This window comes from Saccharomyces paradoxus, chromosome XV, assembly GCF_002079055.1.
Source record: "Saccharomyces paradoxus chromosome XV, complete sequence".
In the NCBI taxonomy this organism is placed as follows: Eukaryota; Fungi; Ascomycota; class Saccharomycetes; order Saccharomycetales; family Saccharomycetaceae; genus Saccharomyces; species Saccharomyces paradoxus.
The window spans coordinates 1,010,607-1,027,956 of NC_047501.1; the positions used below are offsets into that span (position 1 = coordinate 1,010,607).

The 17,350-nt window shown below is 41.1% G+C and overlaps 6 protein-coding genes across 6 annotated transcripts; 5 read left to right on the forward strand and 1 right to left on the reverse strand.

The window, feature by feature from the left end:
- Window positions 1-307: 307 nt before the first annotated feature.
- NUD1 (Nud1p) lies at window positions 308-2,815 on the forward strand (the record flags this gene model as incomplete). The annotated part of the gene is made up of 1 exon (XM_033913587.1): window positions 308-2,815. One exon carries the CDS (start codon window positions 308-310, stop codon window positions 2,813-2,815), a length of 2,508 nt encoding a protein of 835 aa, XP_033769478.1.
- Window positions 2,816-3,263: 448 nt separating this feature from the next.
- Window positions 3,264-4,823, forward strand: ALD4 (aldehyde dehydrogenase (NADP(+)) ALD4; the record flags this gene model as incomplete). Its single annotated transcript, XM_033913588.1, has 1 exon — window positions 3,264-4,823. The coding sequence occupies one exon, from the start codon at window positions 3,264-3,266 to the stop codon at window positions 4,821-4,823; it is 1,560 nt and encodes a 519-aa protein (XP_033769479.1).
- Window positions 4,824-5,095: 272 nt separating this feature from the next.
- Window positions 5,096-6,460, reverse strand: GDH1 (glutamate dehydrogenase (NADP(+)) GDH1; the record flags this gene model as incomplete). Its single annotated transcript, XM_033913589.1, has 1 exon — window positions 5,096-6,460. The coding sequence occupies one exon, from the start codon at window positions 6,458-6,460 to the stop codon at window positions 5,096-5,098; it is 1,365 nt and encodes a 454-aa protein (XP_033769480.1).
- A 3,250-nt stretch (window positions 6,461-9,710) lies between these two features.
- On the forward strand, window positions 9,711-11,288 carry ATF1 (alcohol O-acetyltransferase; the record flags this gene model as incomplete). The annotated part of the gene is made up of 1 exon (XM_033913590.1): window positions 9,711-11,288. The coding sequence occupies one exon, from the start codon at window positions 9,711-9,713 to the stop codon at window positions 11,286-11,288; it is 1,578 nt and encodes a 525-aa protein (XP_033769481.1).
- Window positions 11,289-13,008: 1,720 nt separating this feature from the next.
- AMF1 (Amf1p) lies at window positions 13,009-14,556 on the forward strand (the record flags this gene model as incomplete). Its single annotated transcript, XM_033913591.1, has 1 exon — window positions 13,009-14,556. The coding sequence occupies one exon, from the start codon at window positions 13,009-13,011 to the stop codon at window positions 14,554-14,556; it is 1,548 nt and encodes a 515-aa protein (XP_033769482.1).
- Window positions 14,557-14,794: 238 nt separating this feature from the next.
- On the forward strand, window positions 14,795-16,432 carry RDR1 (Rdr1p; the record flags this gene model as incomplete). The annotated part of the gene is made up of 1 exon (XM_033913592.1): window positions 14,795-16,432. One exon carries the CDS (start codon window positions 14,795-14,797, stop codon window positions 16,430-16,432), a length of 1,638 nt encoding a protein of 545 aa, XP_033769483.1.
- Window positions 16,433-17,350: the final 918 nt, after the last annotated feature.

The window sequence follows — 17,350 nt, forward strand, 5'->3', positions numbered from 1 at the left end:
TGGACGCTGTTTCCACCTACAATCCACTATCAAGTATTCAAAAGATCCTTGTAGCTCCTTAGGGCTCTGTCTTATTTTGTTTTGTTTTGGTTTTATTTGTTTTTTTTTGCGTCCCGTTTCTTTTCGCGAGGAGGGTTACGCCAAACGCCAAAAGCCTCATGCGGGTAGTGCTCTTGGCTTGTTTACTGAAACGCTACTACCAATGCACAACGGATGGTGAATAGATATAGATGGGTATTTGGGATGCCAGAAGTGCTTAGCGATATTTAGATAAAAAGATTGCCGAGTAGGTGGAATTGTAAAAGACATGGAAATGGATATGAATGAGCAGGAGGCAGAACTATCGAGCCAGCTGGAAAATCTAACAATAAATTCACCACGAAAACCACGCTCGAACGCGCACAGTAACAATGGTAAAGTATTTAAGGAATATGAGAGTAACCACGATTTTCAAGACTCAAACTTTACTTCACAAGTTGTGGAACCCACTATATCCGATTCTGTCAAGAAACCTCCTACGATGACAGTTTTGAACAATTATAGCACTGTGCATCAGAAAGTGCCGTCAGGGTTCTCAGGCACCACTGCTACATCTCATCAAGAGGCTCAATGGAAGCAATATTTCCCTGGCATTGGTAGTGGTGGTGCTACCAACGTTGGTGGCGGTGTTGGCACTGCAAACAAAGTCCCTGAATCGGACCTCATTGTGAGCGACCTGGTTAAGGATTTATCTGGTGTACTTGAAACGAATACATTTAAAAGACATTTAGATATGAAGAATAAAACTACTACCATGCAGGCCCATGAAAACCATGATACGATTAGTATCTCGCATTCTAAAGATTTTTTTAATGGTGAGAAGGTGTCATCATCGTTTTCAGATGATAGCGATTCTGGTCCAGCAGCTGAAGCTCACGATGTATTCGATGGAATATTAAAAAAGCAAAAATCGAATTATTTAGTGGGTTCTTATCCAGGCAATAGCAACAATATCAATATCAATAACGGCATAACGAAAAAGGACGAAGTGGACACTTCCAATTCTTTTGAATTTTCTTCTTCGTCATCTATGTCCTCCTCTCAAACTCAATCAGGCAAAAATTCAAAAGTTCTTAAGAAACCTCCATTGAACACTATATCTCCCGGCCAATTGGGGTATCAGTTCAACCATACACATGGTGCATGGGATCCGCCGTTGAATCAAGGCTTAGATGTGTCGAGTTCACATTCTCTGGACAATACATCTTCCAACCAGTCCCAGTTCACCACAGTGGTACCAACTGGAGATACCCACGCCAAGGGTAAAGCACCTTCAATTCTAGATAAAAAGGCTTACGAATTTGTCAGTAGCAAACCAGGTGACGTTGGCTACCACCAAAAGATAATACAAGAAGAAGAAAATTTAGCAAATAATGATGATACGCCCCTGGACACACCAAAGTTTAACGACCTTTTTACGAAAAGTGACAATAGAGCGAAGGTGAAAGGACAAATGCGTACCTCTCGTTCAATCTCTAATTCCAATCTACTGGAAACCCGCAAGAAACTAAAAACTTTCCCCGCTGAAAGGGTCGAAGATATTACGTCGATTTCTGAAGTGAACACCTCGTTCAATGAAACTGAAAGGCAACTAATATCAATCTTGACTAGCAAGCTATCTGGTTCTCCAAGCCATGATTCTGATTGGGAAAAAATCCTGAAAGTTGACCTATCAAAGGGTAAACTGAAGAATATGTTTGGCTTGCAAAGACTGCTACCAAATTTATTATTGTTAAACCTTAATGACAATGAAATGAACACACTAGAAGGTATACCATTAAACGTTGTTCAGCTCTTTTGTTCAAACAACAAGATAACGAGTGCACACTGTTCATTAGTTGGATTCAACGATCTAGAATGCCTCGATTTATCGTACAACCTCTTGAATACAAGTTTAAAATTTTTGTCACTTTGTCACCATTTGCAAGAAGTCAACCTTTCTTACAACTCTATCCAATCCTTAGAAGGGATAGGATCGTCCAGGATTAAAAAACTGAACCTTGCCAATAACGAGATTAACGGTATCATCGATTTTGAACAATTGATCCTAACAAACAACTCTGTTGTGGGCGGTTGGTTGACCATAGAAGTCCTGGACCTGAGCAACAATAACATAATGGGAGTAAGAAACATCAATTGCTTGCCCCACCTGAAAATTTTAAACCTCAATGGCAACCCGCTAGTCTCCATCGTGGAATCCTCGAAGATTGAAAACCCATCGTTGAGAGCGCTTTCCATCAAAAATACAGGAGGCGCGTTATCCAAATTACAAAATTACAAGTTGAATGATCAATTCGTCTTCCCCTACCAAAATCTAAAGATCCTAAAATTGGAGGGCTTCGCTCAACTAAGCAAATGGCAAAAATGGCCCGCCTCTCTGCAAATTCTGGAGATTAACGGCGGGCTCGCCTCCTCTTTGCCGCGATTCTCTTCTCTAAAGTCCACCAACTTGTATTCTCTAACCATAACTAATGTTAGAGACTTCACACATCTACCAGTAGACCTCTCCAAGGAACTACCGTTCTTGCAAGAGCTACATCTGCCGGGCAACAACCTACAAAACGCGCACAAGTTAACAAAAACTCTCCCACGAGGATCGGTAAAATTCCTCGATCTACGAAATAACCCAATCACAGCACCGCGCCGCGATCGTGACAGCACAAGCTTGTACTATCAGCAGTTGTTCCAGATTGCTGGCCTCTGTCGGCAGCAATGTCCCGCGCTGGCGACCCTCTGGCTGGATGACACCCCTGCTCCAACCGCCACGAACCTGTAACCCCATAATCATACCCGTACGCAGTACAGAGTATGTATGTAACCACTAAATGTATGTAACTATTTCACTGTTTTGTGTAACAATTCATTTATTCATTCATTCGGTCCTTTAGTACCGTCCGCACATGATGTCATTTTACCCCCTCATTTTTGTCTGCTATGATTCCCCGCCCGGACGATGGTACGGCTGTTTTCCGGCGATGCGGGACTTCCGTCTTGAGGTATCTTTTTCTCCAACCTCCATCAGAGGTGAAAAATGAGGGGCGGGTGTAGGTAAGCAGAATGAGGAGAAATTTGTAATGAAAATGGAAGGTCGGCGGTTATATAAATGGGGGGGTTTGTCGGTGACAATTGACTTCACTCTCTTTCCCCCAAAAATTCTTGGTTGTTGCGAATTGCAAGTATCTGAAAAACCAACCACGAAATACAATAACTAAAATAAATTAAGAATGTTTAGTAGATCTACGCTCTGCTTAAAGACGTCCGCATCCTCCATTGGGAGACTGCAATTAAGATATTTCTCTCACCTCCCTATGACGGTGCCTATCAAGCTACCCAATGGGTTGGAATATGAGCAACCAACAGGGTTGTTCATTAACAACAAGTTCGTTCCTTCTAAACAGAACAAGACCTTCGAAGTCGTTAACCCTTCCACGGAAGAGGAAATATGTCACATTTATGAAGGTAGAGAAGACGATGTGGAAGAGGCTGTACAAGCTGCTGACCGTGCCTTCTCCAATGGGTCTTGGAACGGTATCGACCCTATTAACAGGGGTAAGGCATTGTACAGGTTGGCCGAATTAATTGAACAAGATAAGGACGTCATTGCTTCTATCGAAACTTTGGATAACGGTAAGGCTATCTCCTCCTCAAGAGGTGATGTTGAGCTAGTCATTAACTATTTGAAATCTTCCGCTGGCTTTGCTGATAAAATTGATGGTAGGATGGTTGATACTGGCAGAACGCATTTCTCATACACTAAAAGACAGCCCTTGGGTGTTTGTGGGCAAATAATCCCTTGGAATTTCCCACTATTGATGTGGGCCTGGAAAATTGCTCCTGCTTTGGTCACCGGTAACACCGTCGTGTTGAAGACTGCCGAATCCACTCCATTGTCCGCTTTGTACGTATCTAAATACATTCCACAAGCGGGTATCCCTCCGGGTGTTATCAACATTGTGTCTGGGTTCGGTAAGATTGTGGGCGAGGCCATTACTAACCATCCAAAAATCAAGAAGGTTGCCTTCACAGGGTCCACGGCTACGGGTAGACACATTTATCAATCCGCAGCCGCAGGCTTGAAAAAAGTGACGTTGGAATTGGGTGGTAAATCACCAAACATTGTCTTCGCGGACGCCGAATTGAAAAAAGCCGTGCAAAACATCATCCTAGGTATCTACTATAATTCTGGTGAAGTTTGCTGTGCAGGTTCAAGAGTGTATGTGGAAGAATCTATTTACGACAAATTCATTGAAGAGTTTAAGGCCGCCTCTGAATCCATCAAGGTAGGCGACCCATTCGATGAATCAACTTTCCAAGGTGCGCAAACCTCTCAAATGCAACTAAACAAAATCTTGAAGTACGTTGACATTGGTAAGAGTGAAGGTGCCACTTTGATCACCGGTGGTGAAAGATTAGGTAGCAAGGGTTACTTCATTAAACCAACTGTTTTCGGTGACGTTAAGGAAGACATGAGAATCGTCAAGGAAGAAATCTTTGGCCCTGTTGTTACCGTTACCAAATTTAAATCTACGGACGAAGTCATTAACATGGCAAACGATTCTGAATACGGGTTGGCTGCCGGTATTCACACCTCTAATATTAATACCGCTCTAAAAGTGGCTGATAGAGTTAATGCAGGTACCGTCTGGATAAACACTTATAACGATTTCCACCATGCAGTTCCTTTCGGTGGGTTCAATGCATCTGGTTTGGGCAGAGAGATGTCTGTTGACGCTTTACAAAACTATTTGCAAGTTAAAGCCGTCCGTGCCAAATTGGATGAGTAAGGTCATTCATTAATAAGTCCAGTGTCCACTTCATGCTTACATACATAAATTAAATATTCTGTCTCTTTGTTACATTCCACATGTCATCACTTCAAATATATGTACTTTAAAAAACAAAACAAAATAAAATTATCTTCTAATTATTAGTTTTTTCTTAATTAATTAATTGCATTACGATTCCGTTTTTATTTCTTTTATCTCATTATCTATCTAAATTATAAAAAAAAAAAGAACATTTCACATACTTTTTTCTTTTCTTTCTTTTAGACTATTTAAAATACATCACCTTGGTCAAACATAGCATCAGAGACCTTAATGAAACTTGCAATGTTAGCACCCTTGACCAAGGATGGCAAAGCGTTGCCGTCCTTAGTGTACTTCTTGGCAGAGTCAATACATTCATTGAAACAGTTGATCATGATTCTCTTCAATTCTTGGTCAACTCTTTCACTAGTCCAAGTGATTCTTTGAGAGTTTTGTGCCATTTCCAAACCAGAAACTGCAACACCACCCAAGTTGGCAGCCTTTGGTGGACCGTACCACACAGCGTCCTTTGGTCCAGCAGCGGTGGAACGTGCAGTTTCGAAAACGGCAATAGCTTCTGGAGTGGAACCCATGTTGGAACCTTCAGCAACAAACTTCACACCTTGAGCAACAAAAGCCTTAGCTTCTTCACCGCTGACTTCATTTTGGGTGGCACATGGCAAGGCAATGTCGACCTTTTGGACGTGGGTCCATGGACGAGCACCTGCAATGTATTGAACTTTGTTTTCAGAGAAAGTAGAGTATTCACTGACGATTTGCTCCAAAGATTTGAAGTTAACCTTGGCGCTAGAAATATCAGCGATTTGTTCGGAAGTGATACCTGTTTCAGAGATGATACAACCCTTAGAGTCAGAAAGGGAAACGACAGTACCACCTAATTCAATGACTTTCAAAGCAGCGTATTGAGCAACGTTACCACTACCAGAGATGGTGACACGCTTACCTTCAAAAGATTCCTTACCGTTTGTGGCATAATCGATCATCGCTTGGGTGTAGTAAACCAAACCATAACCGGTGGCTTCTGGTCTGATCAAAGAACCACCCCAGTTCAAACCCTTACCGGTTAAGACACCTTCCCAGGAGTTCTTGTATGATCTGTAAGCACCGAATAAGTAACCGATTTCACGACCACCAACACCGATATCACCAGCTGGCACGTCAGTGTCTTGACCAATGTGTCTGCTCAATTCTCTCATGAAAGCGTAACAAATTCTCCTGATTTCGTTATTAGATCTTCCCTTCAAGTCCACACATAGACCACCTTTACCACCACCCATGTCCAGACCGGTCAAAGAGTTCTTGAAAATTTGTTCAAAACCCAAGAATTTCAAAATAGACAAGTTGACGGAAGGATGGAAACGTAGACCACCTTTGTATGGACCCTTGGCGGAGTTGTATTGCACTCTGTAACCTTGGGCAACTTCTTGTTCGCCCTTGTCATTTTCCCAAGTGACTCTGAACTGTATGATTCTTTCTGGAACAGAAACAATTGGCAAAACCTTTCTGTATTTTGGGTGTTGTTCAAAAAGGGTAGAGTCTTCTAATGAGGAGACAACTTCTTCGTAAGCTTGTTGAAATTCTGGCTCAGACATTTCTTTTTTTTGGGTTTTCTTAGCTATTATACTAAAATAATGCGATGGTATATGTATCAAACAACTTTAAATGCCACCAACAAATATTTATGGAAAATTGAGAGAATGCATTGTGGGTAAACGCATTTGCAACTTTCGTATATTATATATATGAAAAACTGAAGAATTTCCCATTTCCTCTTACTTAGACTACCTGTGCTTTGCCTCTTGCAAGAAGCTGGCTTTTGCTGCTACTTCTTACGCTTTCTTCTTCCGCAAATTTCCAGTGCTGATTTTCATCATGGTACCTGATGAAAAAGAAAACGGCGCAGCAGCTGATAACAGCTTCTCTCTGCTGATTGGACGTGGGGACGTACTATTTCTTTTTTATTGCCCCACCGCACTAAAAATGCATGGGCCGGTTCCGGCGCCTTGGTCCTGCGATAAGAACGTCGAGGCCGTCCAATCGGATCGGTAGATAAGGTTATCCAGATCAGGCCCGTTTCTATGGAGTCATGGAACCTGCATAAGGGGAGCCTGATACACTAGAGAATAATGACCTAAGTGATGGAAGCACCGTATTCTTTATGGAATCCGCTTATCTAGCCAATGGTAAACGATGCTCTCCCCACGTTATTTCTGTATCCATTTGGATGGTGCTAACACGCGGAGTAGTGACCAGATCGACTCGAATGCATGGCTTTTCTAGGCCTCTTCATCGCAGCCCCATGAACCAGCGTCACTTTATACTGAATGGACTTAGCAACATGGTTTGGTTCGGTTGGTATATTTTGCGCTTGCATATTCATCGCGGCCCGCTAGGGAAATTCAAGAGAAAGAATTAATACTGGACAAGACAATTATATAGTTTAGCCGCCTTTGGACTCAAAGAAGTTCATCTCCTTCTCGTCGTGAGCTTTAACGTATGTACTAATGTGTTACTGTATGCGGGTGTACCCCTTTGGGAAGTCACGTGTGGAAATTGCCATTCTTGGCTAATTATGAAGGCATAAAGTACAGAACTAGTTGTAGTTTACGTATGGTTTATTGCATTTACGTCATGTGACTGAGAGTCTAGTACTGCACTTTGAAATTCTAGATATTCGCGCCTCTTTGTAGCAGAAGTCCTGCCGGAGAAGCTTGTTTTTAATAGAGTAGAGAAGTAGGCTTTCTGGCTATTCTTGCTGCGGTTCTGTCATTAATGGTCATGCTACGCAAGCTTCAAACGCGAAATCGTTACCGCCTTGAGTCTCTCTTCACGTTCCTTGAATGCTCTAATTCAGCAGCTGTTACTTTAGATGACTACTGCATTATACAAAATCGCAAAGACTATCTTTAGCTGCAAGGAAAATCTGCCATGAAAGGATCAATACCGGAATAACTGTCACGTGAGTCTCACAGTAGATCAATCCCGTTGCTTCTTCATGGTTTTCGCGTCCAATTTGACATACTTACGAAGAGGAGGTCAGCGATCTATAGAATGATTTTACTAACAAGCCATGAACCTCATCTTTCCTATTAAATACTCAAATAATGTGCTGTTTAGACATTAGCGGCATGTGCATGTCATTTAACTCTCCATGGCGCGTAAATTTTATAGCGAGAAAATTTGGGCCTGATTGGGGAAGGAAGTACTAGAAAAACCTTATCCTTCTTTACCTCCGAACAAATTCTCAAATATCTCGACGGGAATAAACAATGCAAGTAAAGGTTAAGATTGAGCTCATGATGATGAGTATCTCACTCTAGAATTATAGAAACTTCAATCTAGGCCGTATACAATCTTCCTTTTGTCATTATATAATCGCGTATGCATAGGGGAAGGCGTTTTGGGACAAATAAAAGGGGCGGAATAACAGATAGTTTTAAAGAGGAAATGGCAGAAGGTAATGTAAAACTATGGAGTTGACGGACGAAATATTCTTTTAGTTAATTTTTTTGACCCGTTGGGTCGCAAACAGAATTTCTAGGATTGTCGCTTTTGCACCTCCTGAAATGTTTACACTTCCTGATTAATAATGATGTGATACCTTTTAGTTGTGTAATGAAAGGTGATCGCAAGTCTCGTGTCCATGATGTTACCGGTAACTTACGCAGTTTTTCTATTCGCTTCTCTTTTTCTTCCTTCAAATATGAAGATAATGAGGATAGTCATAGATATGACTGTTTGCCATCTTAGCTGGACAATACTATTGCACGATGATTTTTATCAGATAAAAGAAATACAGAAAAGTATCCCGAGCCGGGCTATCATTCCAACATTTCCTCAACCAACCGTGTTCAGAGGTTCGAGCAACAGGCGTTTTAAGAGCAGATGCATCAGTAGTACGCCAATCTTCAATCCTGCGATGCTAGGACAAAGTTTTTTTTTTGCTGTATCTCCATCAGCTAGAACGTATTTGTTGCAAATCTCAAAGACTACGAGGTTTCGGGTGCCAGATTGATGTTGTAGTCGTAAAGATAAACAATCTCAATTGACTGGAAAGCGAACCCGGAAGTGAACCACAGTGGTACTCAATTTTGGGAGCCTGTAACCAAAAACCAACGGTACATGCTTTCAAATTGTATATCTCAGTAGTAAGAGGTAACTTCGACTCTTGAACACAGATAGATAGAAATTTTGAGCACTTTTGCTACCTTCCGAAAGAACTCAACAGTATTTTTCAAGATGCTTATCGTAAGGATTACTAGTTTGAGTCGCGATGCATTTTGGAAAAGGTGGCTTCAAAAGTGGCCAAGGCTATCCAAATAATGCCTTGATTATGAAATTTAAACAGGGTATAATCATTGATGCATGAAGCGGCAAGCTTACGTTCGAGCATTGTTCCTTGGCAGATAAAGCCAGAATCGGAGGCCAACTGAGGGCACGTGCAAATCGCGGAAATGTAAAGAAATAAGATTAGGGCTTATGAACTGGGCGGCAAAAAATTGTAACTTCATTCGTTTTCCTAGCACTATTCCACTCTTAAGCGTCGATTAGGTGGAATATTTAACTGAGGTTTGATGCATTCATTGATCTTCGTATTTCCCAATGCACAGAACTACCGTCCGATTTGCCCACTGGTCTGCGATTTACGGTTTTTATTTTTTTGTCGCACATCATTTTTTAGGCTGGTATTGTCATCGCGTTGAGCGGACTCTGAATATGATCCTATTGTTTTTTATAATTCTCTGGAAGCGTCTTTTTAAAGCCAACCCAACAAAAATTCGAGACAAAGTAAAAAAAAGTCAATCCATTAGTATCACAGACATAATCAATTTATCAGCTCTAATGAATGAACTTAATGAAAAACAGCAGGCCCCTGTTCAATATGAATGCCTGGAAAAGATGATACAGAATGGACACGCTCGGCGGATGGGATCTGTTGAAGATCTGTATGTCGCTCTCAACAGACAAAACTTGTATCGAAACTTTTGCACATATGGAGAACTAAATGATTACTGTACTAGGGATCAGCTTACATTAGCTTTGAGGGAAATTTGCCTGAAAAACCCAACTCTTTTACACATCGTTTTACCAACAAGATGGCCTAATCATGGAGATTATTATCGCAGTTCTGAATACTATTCACAGCCACATCCAATACATGATTATATTTCAGTATTGCAAGAACTGAAACTAGATGGTGTAATTCTCAATGAACAACCTGAGTACAGTGCAGTAATGAAGCAAATATTGGAAGAATTTAAGAATAGCAAAGGTTCTTATACTGCCAAAATTTTTAAACTTACTACCACTTTGTCCATTCCTTACTTTGGACCAACAGGTCCGAATTGGCGGCTAATTTGTCTTCCAGAAGAGCATACAGACAAGTGGAAAAAATTTATTTTTGTTTCTAATCACTGCATGTCTGATGGCCGGTCTTCGATTCACTTTTTTCATGATTTAAGAGATGAATTAAATAATATTAAAACCCCACCAAAAAACTTAAATTACATTTTTCAGTACGAAGAGGACTATCGATTATTGAGAAAACTTCCAGAACCGATTGAAAAGGTGATAGACTTTAGGCCACCCTACTTGTTTATTCCGAAGTCCCTTCTTTCGGGTTTCATCTATAATCATTTAAGGTTTTCTTCAAAAGGTGTTTGTATGAGAATGGATGATATGGAAAAATGCGATGATGTTGTTACCGAAATCATCAATATCTCACCATCAGAACTTCAAGAGATTAAAGCGAAAATTAAATCAAATATCCAAGGTAAGTGTACTATCACTCCATTTTTACATGTTTGTTGGTTTGTATCTCTCCATAAATGGGGTAAGTTTTTCAAGCCATTGAACTTCGAGTGGCTTACGGATATTTTTATTCCTGCAGATTGCCGCCCACAACTTCCAGAAGATGAGGAAATAAGACAGATGTACAGATATGGTGCTAACGTTGGATTTGTTGACTTCACCCCGTGGATAAGCGAATTCGACATGAATGATAGCAAAGAAAATTTTTGGCCACTTATCGAACATTATCATGAAGTTATCTCGGGCGCTTTAAGAGAAAAGAAGCACCTCCATGGCTTGGGGTTCAATATACAAGGCCTCGTCCAAAAATATGTGAATATTGATAAGGCAATGTGCGATCGTGCCATTGGAAAAAGGCGCGGGGGTACATTATTGAGTAATGTAGGTCTCTTTAACCAGTTAGAGGAACCCGATGCCAAATATTCTATAAGGGATTTGGCATTTGGCCAGTTTCAAGGATCATGGCACCAAGCATTTTCTTTGGGTGTTTGTTCGACCAATGTGAAGGGGATGAATATCGTCGTTGCTTCAACGAAAAATGTTGTTGGTAGTCAAGAATCTTTGGAAGAGCTTTGTTCCATTTACAAAGCTCTCCTTTTAGGGCCTTAGATCTCACATGATGATGTTTGACGTGGTACGGTCCAACAGTATAGCTTTGTTGTGTATACAACCCCCTTTCACGTCATTATTCCCTAGGTATTGGGCGGCCAAGCTGGACCTATCGATTTTTCTTTATAAAATTGATTCGAAAATGAATGCGAAGTAAATAAATATACAGGATATTTACCGTGATAGATAACAGCCTAAAATATATTTTTCAAGATAGATATTAGTTGATTTGGTTAGCGGAATTCATCTTCTTCATACAAAGATATTCTCCAGGAAACCTTGATATAAGAAACTATTGGTCGATATAGGTAGAAGAAAACAAGATGACAAATACTACATACTACATAGACAGACTAAAGAACAACGAAAATATCATCTTAGTGTCAATCTGGGCGTGTAGCCTTAATTAAGAGGTAATGTTCTTGATGAACGTATTAGCTCAGCCGTTTGATTGTGGCATTGCTTGGCACTTGTCCCTGAAAAAGATCCGTTGGGAACTAGAATACGCATTTTTCGGACTTCTTTCAAAAAAAGGCAACTTTTGGAGAGCGCCTACATCATTAAACCTATGGGGCCAATGCAGACGTGCAAACAAAAGGAGGTGTAAAAAAGCGGTTTTTTTTTTTATCCGAGATATTCTACGCTAAAGATATTAACAAATGGCACTGGTTTGATGTTGCTGGACTTTCCTCAGGCATAGAATTTTATTTTCATCTTTTATCGCTTTGATATAATTGGTATCACACCTCAAGTAATCATGTCTTTTCTCTCTATTTGCATCTAGGATTTAAAACTGTTTCTTGTTATACTATTTTATGCTTGTTATGGACGCGTTTCAAAGTTCATTTAGATAAGCTACCACTATGATTTGATCTTGATTCGGTACTCTAAGAGTCAGTGCTTCAGTGCTTCAGTGCTTCTTTACATCCTAGACGATTTGGAAGTCTTTGTGCACATATTGGTTAGTAAACTCGGAGGCATATAGACATCGATCTTACCCATGATAGGAGCATACTATCATAAAAAATTTACAGTACTCGTATAATTACGTGGTGGACTTTCAAGAGAATAGTATGGAAGCAGGCGGACGCTTAAAGAGAACACCAGAAAGTTGAAATCTTCATTGAATAGAAACTCCAATAATGTTTTCCACCTTTTCCTTCCAACTAAAATAGTCTTCACTAACGAAATCATCGAGCACCCACGCTCATTACGCTGAACGTGCAAATGTAACAGGGTGAAAACCTAAAATGTTGAATTGAACTAGCCAAAATAATGGCAATTGGAGCAAGCCTTCCATACGTGTTCTTTTGTTGCGGCTTATCTGACTAAGTAACCGCGCCAAGCGAGTTACTTACCACTTTGAGCCCAAAAAGGTGATGTGTAGTTATTGCGGCTGTGGCGGCTATTGCGGTTGTCGCCACGCTTGTCGCCAGGGTTGTCGCTACGAATTTTTCAGCTCTTTTTTTAATGGGCCACTCTTTTCACGTGAAGCGCTCCGCGAAATGTGCGGATATTGCGGAAACTCATAATGATGAGCTATCGGCAGGGATTGAAATAAACGAGATTTGGCAGCAGCTTTAAACCCCAGGGGAGGGGTATATCTAGCCTGCGATAATTGCATTTGTGAACACCTACTTATAGCACACTCTTTGCCTGAAAAGAAAACAGGTTTTGTATATTTATCAATTGCTTAAACGTAAGCAACATTAAAATCAGTATGTCAACCAGTTCCTCCGTAACGCAGAAAAACCTCGATACAAACGCGGGTGCCTTGAAAAAGGAGGATGAAGTATTGTCGGAGTTCGATATTCAGGATGAAAGACCCAAATCCCTTTTATGGGAGAGTGCCTTTGTCGGGGTGCTGTGCTCTGCCCAGCTAATGACACAGGCAGGGCTTGGTCAATCATTAGCGCCACTCCACATCATCGGTAACAGTTTTGGAACAACGAATGCTGGACAACTCAGTTGGTTCGCTTCCGCATACTCGCTAACTGTTGGTACATTTATTTTGATTGCTGGAAGGCTTGGAGACATCTTCGGGCACAAAAAATTCTTTGTCCTTGGCTTCTTTTGGTACGCCCTTTGGTCCTTGCTTGCCGGGTTTAGCGTCTACTCTAATCAGATTTTCTTTGACTGCTGTCGTGCCTTTCAAGGCATGGGACCCGCCTTTTTGTTGCCAAATGCCATTGCGATCCTTGGACGCACATATAAGCCAGGAAGAAGAAAAAACATGGTCTTTAGTTTATTTGGGGCCTCAGCACCTGGTGGATTCGTCCTTGGAGCTGTTTTCTCATCCATGTTGGGCCAACTTGCGTGGTGGCCATGGGCTTACTGGATAATGGGTATCGCGTGCTTTCTCTTAGCAGTTGCAGGTTACTTTGTAATCCCTCACACCCCCATGCCGAGCCGCGATGCCCCATCTTTCAAATTGTTGGAGAGGGTCGATTTCGCAGGATCAGTTACTGGTGTCGTTGGATTGATTCTCTTTAATTTTGCCTGGAATCAAGGCCCTGTAGTGGGCTGGCAAACACCATACACATATGCCCTTTTGATAGTTGGCACCTTTTTTTTGGTTATTTTCGCATTTATCGAGTCCAGAGCAGCCTTCCCCTTGCTTCCATTTGCCGCTCTTTCCAGAGATACTGCTTTTGTGCTTACCTGCATAGCTGCAGGATGGGCCAGTTTTGGTATTTGGATTTTCTATACATGGCAATTCATGGAAGACTCAAGAGGCCAAAATTCCCTTCTTTCCAGTGCACAGTTCTCGCCTGTAGCAATCAGCGGATTTTGTGCTGCCGTGACGACGGGTTTTCTTTTAAGTCATACGCCTCCAAGTACAGTTATGCTTTTTGCGATGACTGCTTTCACGGTCGGAACTATATTGATTGCTACGGCTCCCGTTCACCAAACGTATTGGGCCCAAACGTTTGTGTCAATCATTGTTATGCCTTGGGGAATGGACATGTCCTTCCCAGCCGCTACAATAATGCTTAGCGATTCGATGCCACATGAGCACCAAGGTCTTGCGGCATCTTTGGTTAATACGGTGGTAAACTATTCGATATCGATAGGTTTAGGTATTGCGGGTACAATTGAATCCAGAGTCAATGACGGAGGCGCCAAGCCTTTGAAGGGATATCGTTGTTCTTGGTACATGGGCATCGGGTTGAGCGGACTGGGTATTTTTGTCGCAGCATTATATGCATGGAGCACTTTTATGAAGTCTAAAAAAAGGGTCTCCGAAAAGCAGCATTTTATAGAATAAGCTCATATATAAAGAGATATTTCATTGGAGTATATACCTTACACTAATATAAATACATATAGCACAATCAAAGTGATACAGAGGAGCCGGTTTGTCCCGTATCATGCGATAAATATGAAAATTACGAATGGCCATTCTCACAGTGAAAAGATACATCATTTCTCAGGTTGAAACTTGAAAAAATCCTGTTACCAGTAAGATAACCTCGCGCACACTTTTCCTACTTTGAACGTACCAAATGGCATCCCCAGGATCAACTGCACTACCGCACAAACGACAGAGAGTCCGAAAGGCTTGCGTGCCCTGTAGGGAACGTAAAAGGAAATGTAATGGCAAGTCTCCGTGTGAAATGTGTGTCGCTTATGGATACGTATGTCATTATATCGACGGGCGTGGGCCTTCGGCATCACCTCAAGTGCAACAAGTGGTTGAAACCCCCCCTGATACGGAGAGCAGACCTTTTGTCCTCCCAAGTATACATAGAAACCAACCACAGCCTATCGATACGCAGAATGTTACCGGTCAAAACATTATAGATCCGACTAAGTCTAGGTACACGATCCAGCACTCGGCAGTTGCTTTTCCACGCTGTCTTGGTCTCGAACTCCGATCAACTAATCCTCCACGCTTACATTCCTTCGCTTGGCATTGCGGAATCAGACCAGAAGAAAATCCAAATTCTCATGTCCTTCTCTCTGATTTAGTTACAAAGGAAGATTATTACCGTATCTCAAAAGTATATTTTTCTGTTGTCCATCCGATATTTGATGTTGTTAATCCAGAGCAGCTGGCAAAGAATGTTGAAAAATATTGGGACGGCGACGTAAAGACGTTAGAGTATGGAGCTGTTATTGCGGGTGTGATAGCTTTAGGATCATTTTTTATGGGAAGTCTTGGCCATCCTCGAGAGATGGATATAGTACAATATGCTAAAGGTATTCTCGATGATCCGACTTTCAGCCGCATACCCACGGTGGAGCAAGTCTCCGCATGGGTCTTGCGCACTATTTACCTTCGAGCTACTTCTCGGCCCCACGTAGCATGGTTAGCTAGCTGTGTAACCATCCATCTTTCTGAGGCAATTGGCCTGCATCATGAGATTGACAGAGAGGATATAGCGATATCGAGTAACGTTTCACCGAAAAGGACTGCTGTGATTAGCGAACACACTCGAAGATTATTTTGGTGTGCATGGTCAATCAACACCATTCTCTCATATGACTATGGGCGCTCAAGTGTTACGCTGAATAGAATTACCTGCAAGCCAGTTGAGCAGACAGACGGTAATTACACGGTTCATTTAGTGGCGTTAGCACACCTGATTCCACAAGACAGCGTAAATGCAAACGCAACACAATTGTTACAGGCTCTGGCAGCCGTCCACGAATCACCAAATGCACATCCATTCTTATCGTTGACCAAGAGTGATATATGCCTCTCTTTGTATAGAAGGCTTCGTCTTCTGAATCACATTCTTGATAAGAGTGTTGTTTTACAAATAATTGATATCGGTAACACCGCGCTATCAGCAGCGTATGCCCTTGTAAAACTAGATCAAGCATGGTGGAATGTGCTGAGCACCTCATTCCAGTACGTCTGCGTGCTTCTTGCCATCGACACCGCGGAAAGTCTTTCACATGTCGCCACTGCTATGAGAACACTAGATAATATTACTCAAGTTCTCGGTACACATATTGCTTTTGAAGCACAAAAGACCGCAAAACTACTTCTTGAGGATTCCATGAAGAAAAAAAGACAAGAAATTCAGCAACTTGAGCAGGCAACTCACCAGAGATCTACTCTCGAAACTACTCACTTACTCGATATTGACTGGGATGCCCTGCTTGATCCATCGGACACGTTAAATTTTATGTAATGCGATATTGTAGATAATATATAGAGATTTAAATTGATTTATAATTAAAACGAAAGGTTTTGATGTATTACTACCTAATTACTACATTTTATGTTTGATAATTGCGCAAAAAGTTATATGTCCGGTATTTGAAATTGGGAATTTAAAATTCTTTTTGATTATGTATGGAATGTGGGATGAAACGGTAACAGATGTTATCTTCTTTTCTTGGACGTATTATCTGAATCAAACGGAAATTTGACTGACTTGTACCAAGGAATAGGTTGTTCGTTTCCGATCTCTAAAAATACGACAGAGGGTGTGGGTGTCAATGTCAGAACTCAACAGGCCAATTAAGAGGGTTAAAGCTTGGAAACTGTATTCATTACAGAAGGGTTGACGCTGTTAAGTAGAAATTCAAAGGAAATATAAGCAATTTGAGATCTGAAAGGTTTTTTATTGAACCTAAAAGAATACGTTGTTGCATCGAAATTTTCTCTCTGGGAGGCTCGGGAAGTTTTAAACATTGTTCTCCTTCCATTATGCTTCCTTCATTAGAGTCATGTCCATTTTGAATGTTGTTCGCCCTTATTACTACTTGATATTTTAAAATGAGTGATAAATAATCCAAGTCTATATGTTGTGTTTATATTTTGTTATGTTTCGGCTACATACGCTACGGAAAATAATGAGAAAATGCCCCCTTGCACTCAATTTTCAATACAAACAATTAATCGGTTGGCATTGAGCTGAAAACTTCAAGAAAACATTCACTTATTGTTTCCCTATTTCCCAATTATATTTGAGCTGTTTTTTCAGTAAAATCTTGAAATACGTAAGCCTACTGTTGACCTAGTTTGCGACTTAACTAGCGTTCCTCACCAATTTCGGAGAACAATCGAAGGTCCAGCACGCAAAAACATTCACTACAACTTTGAT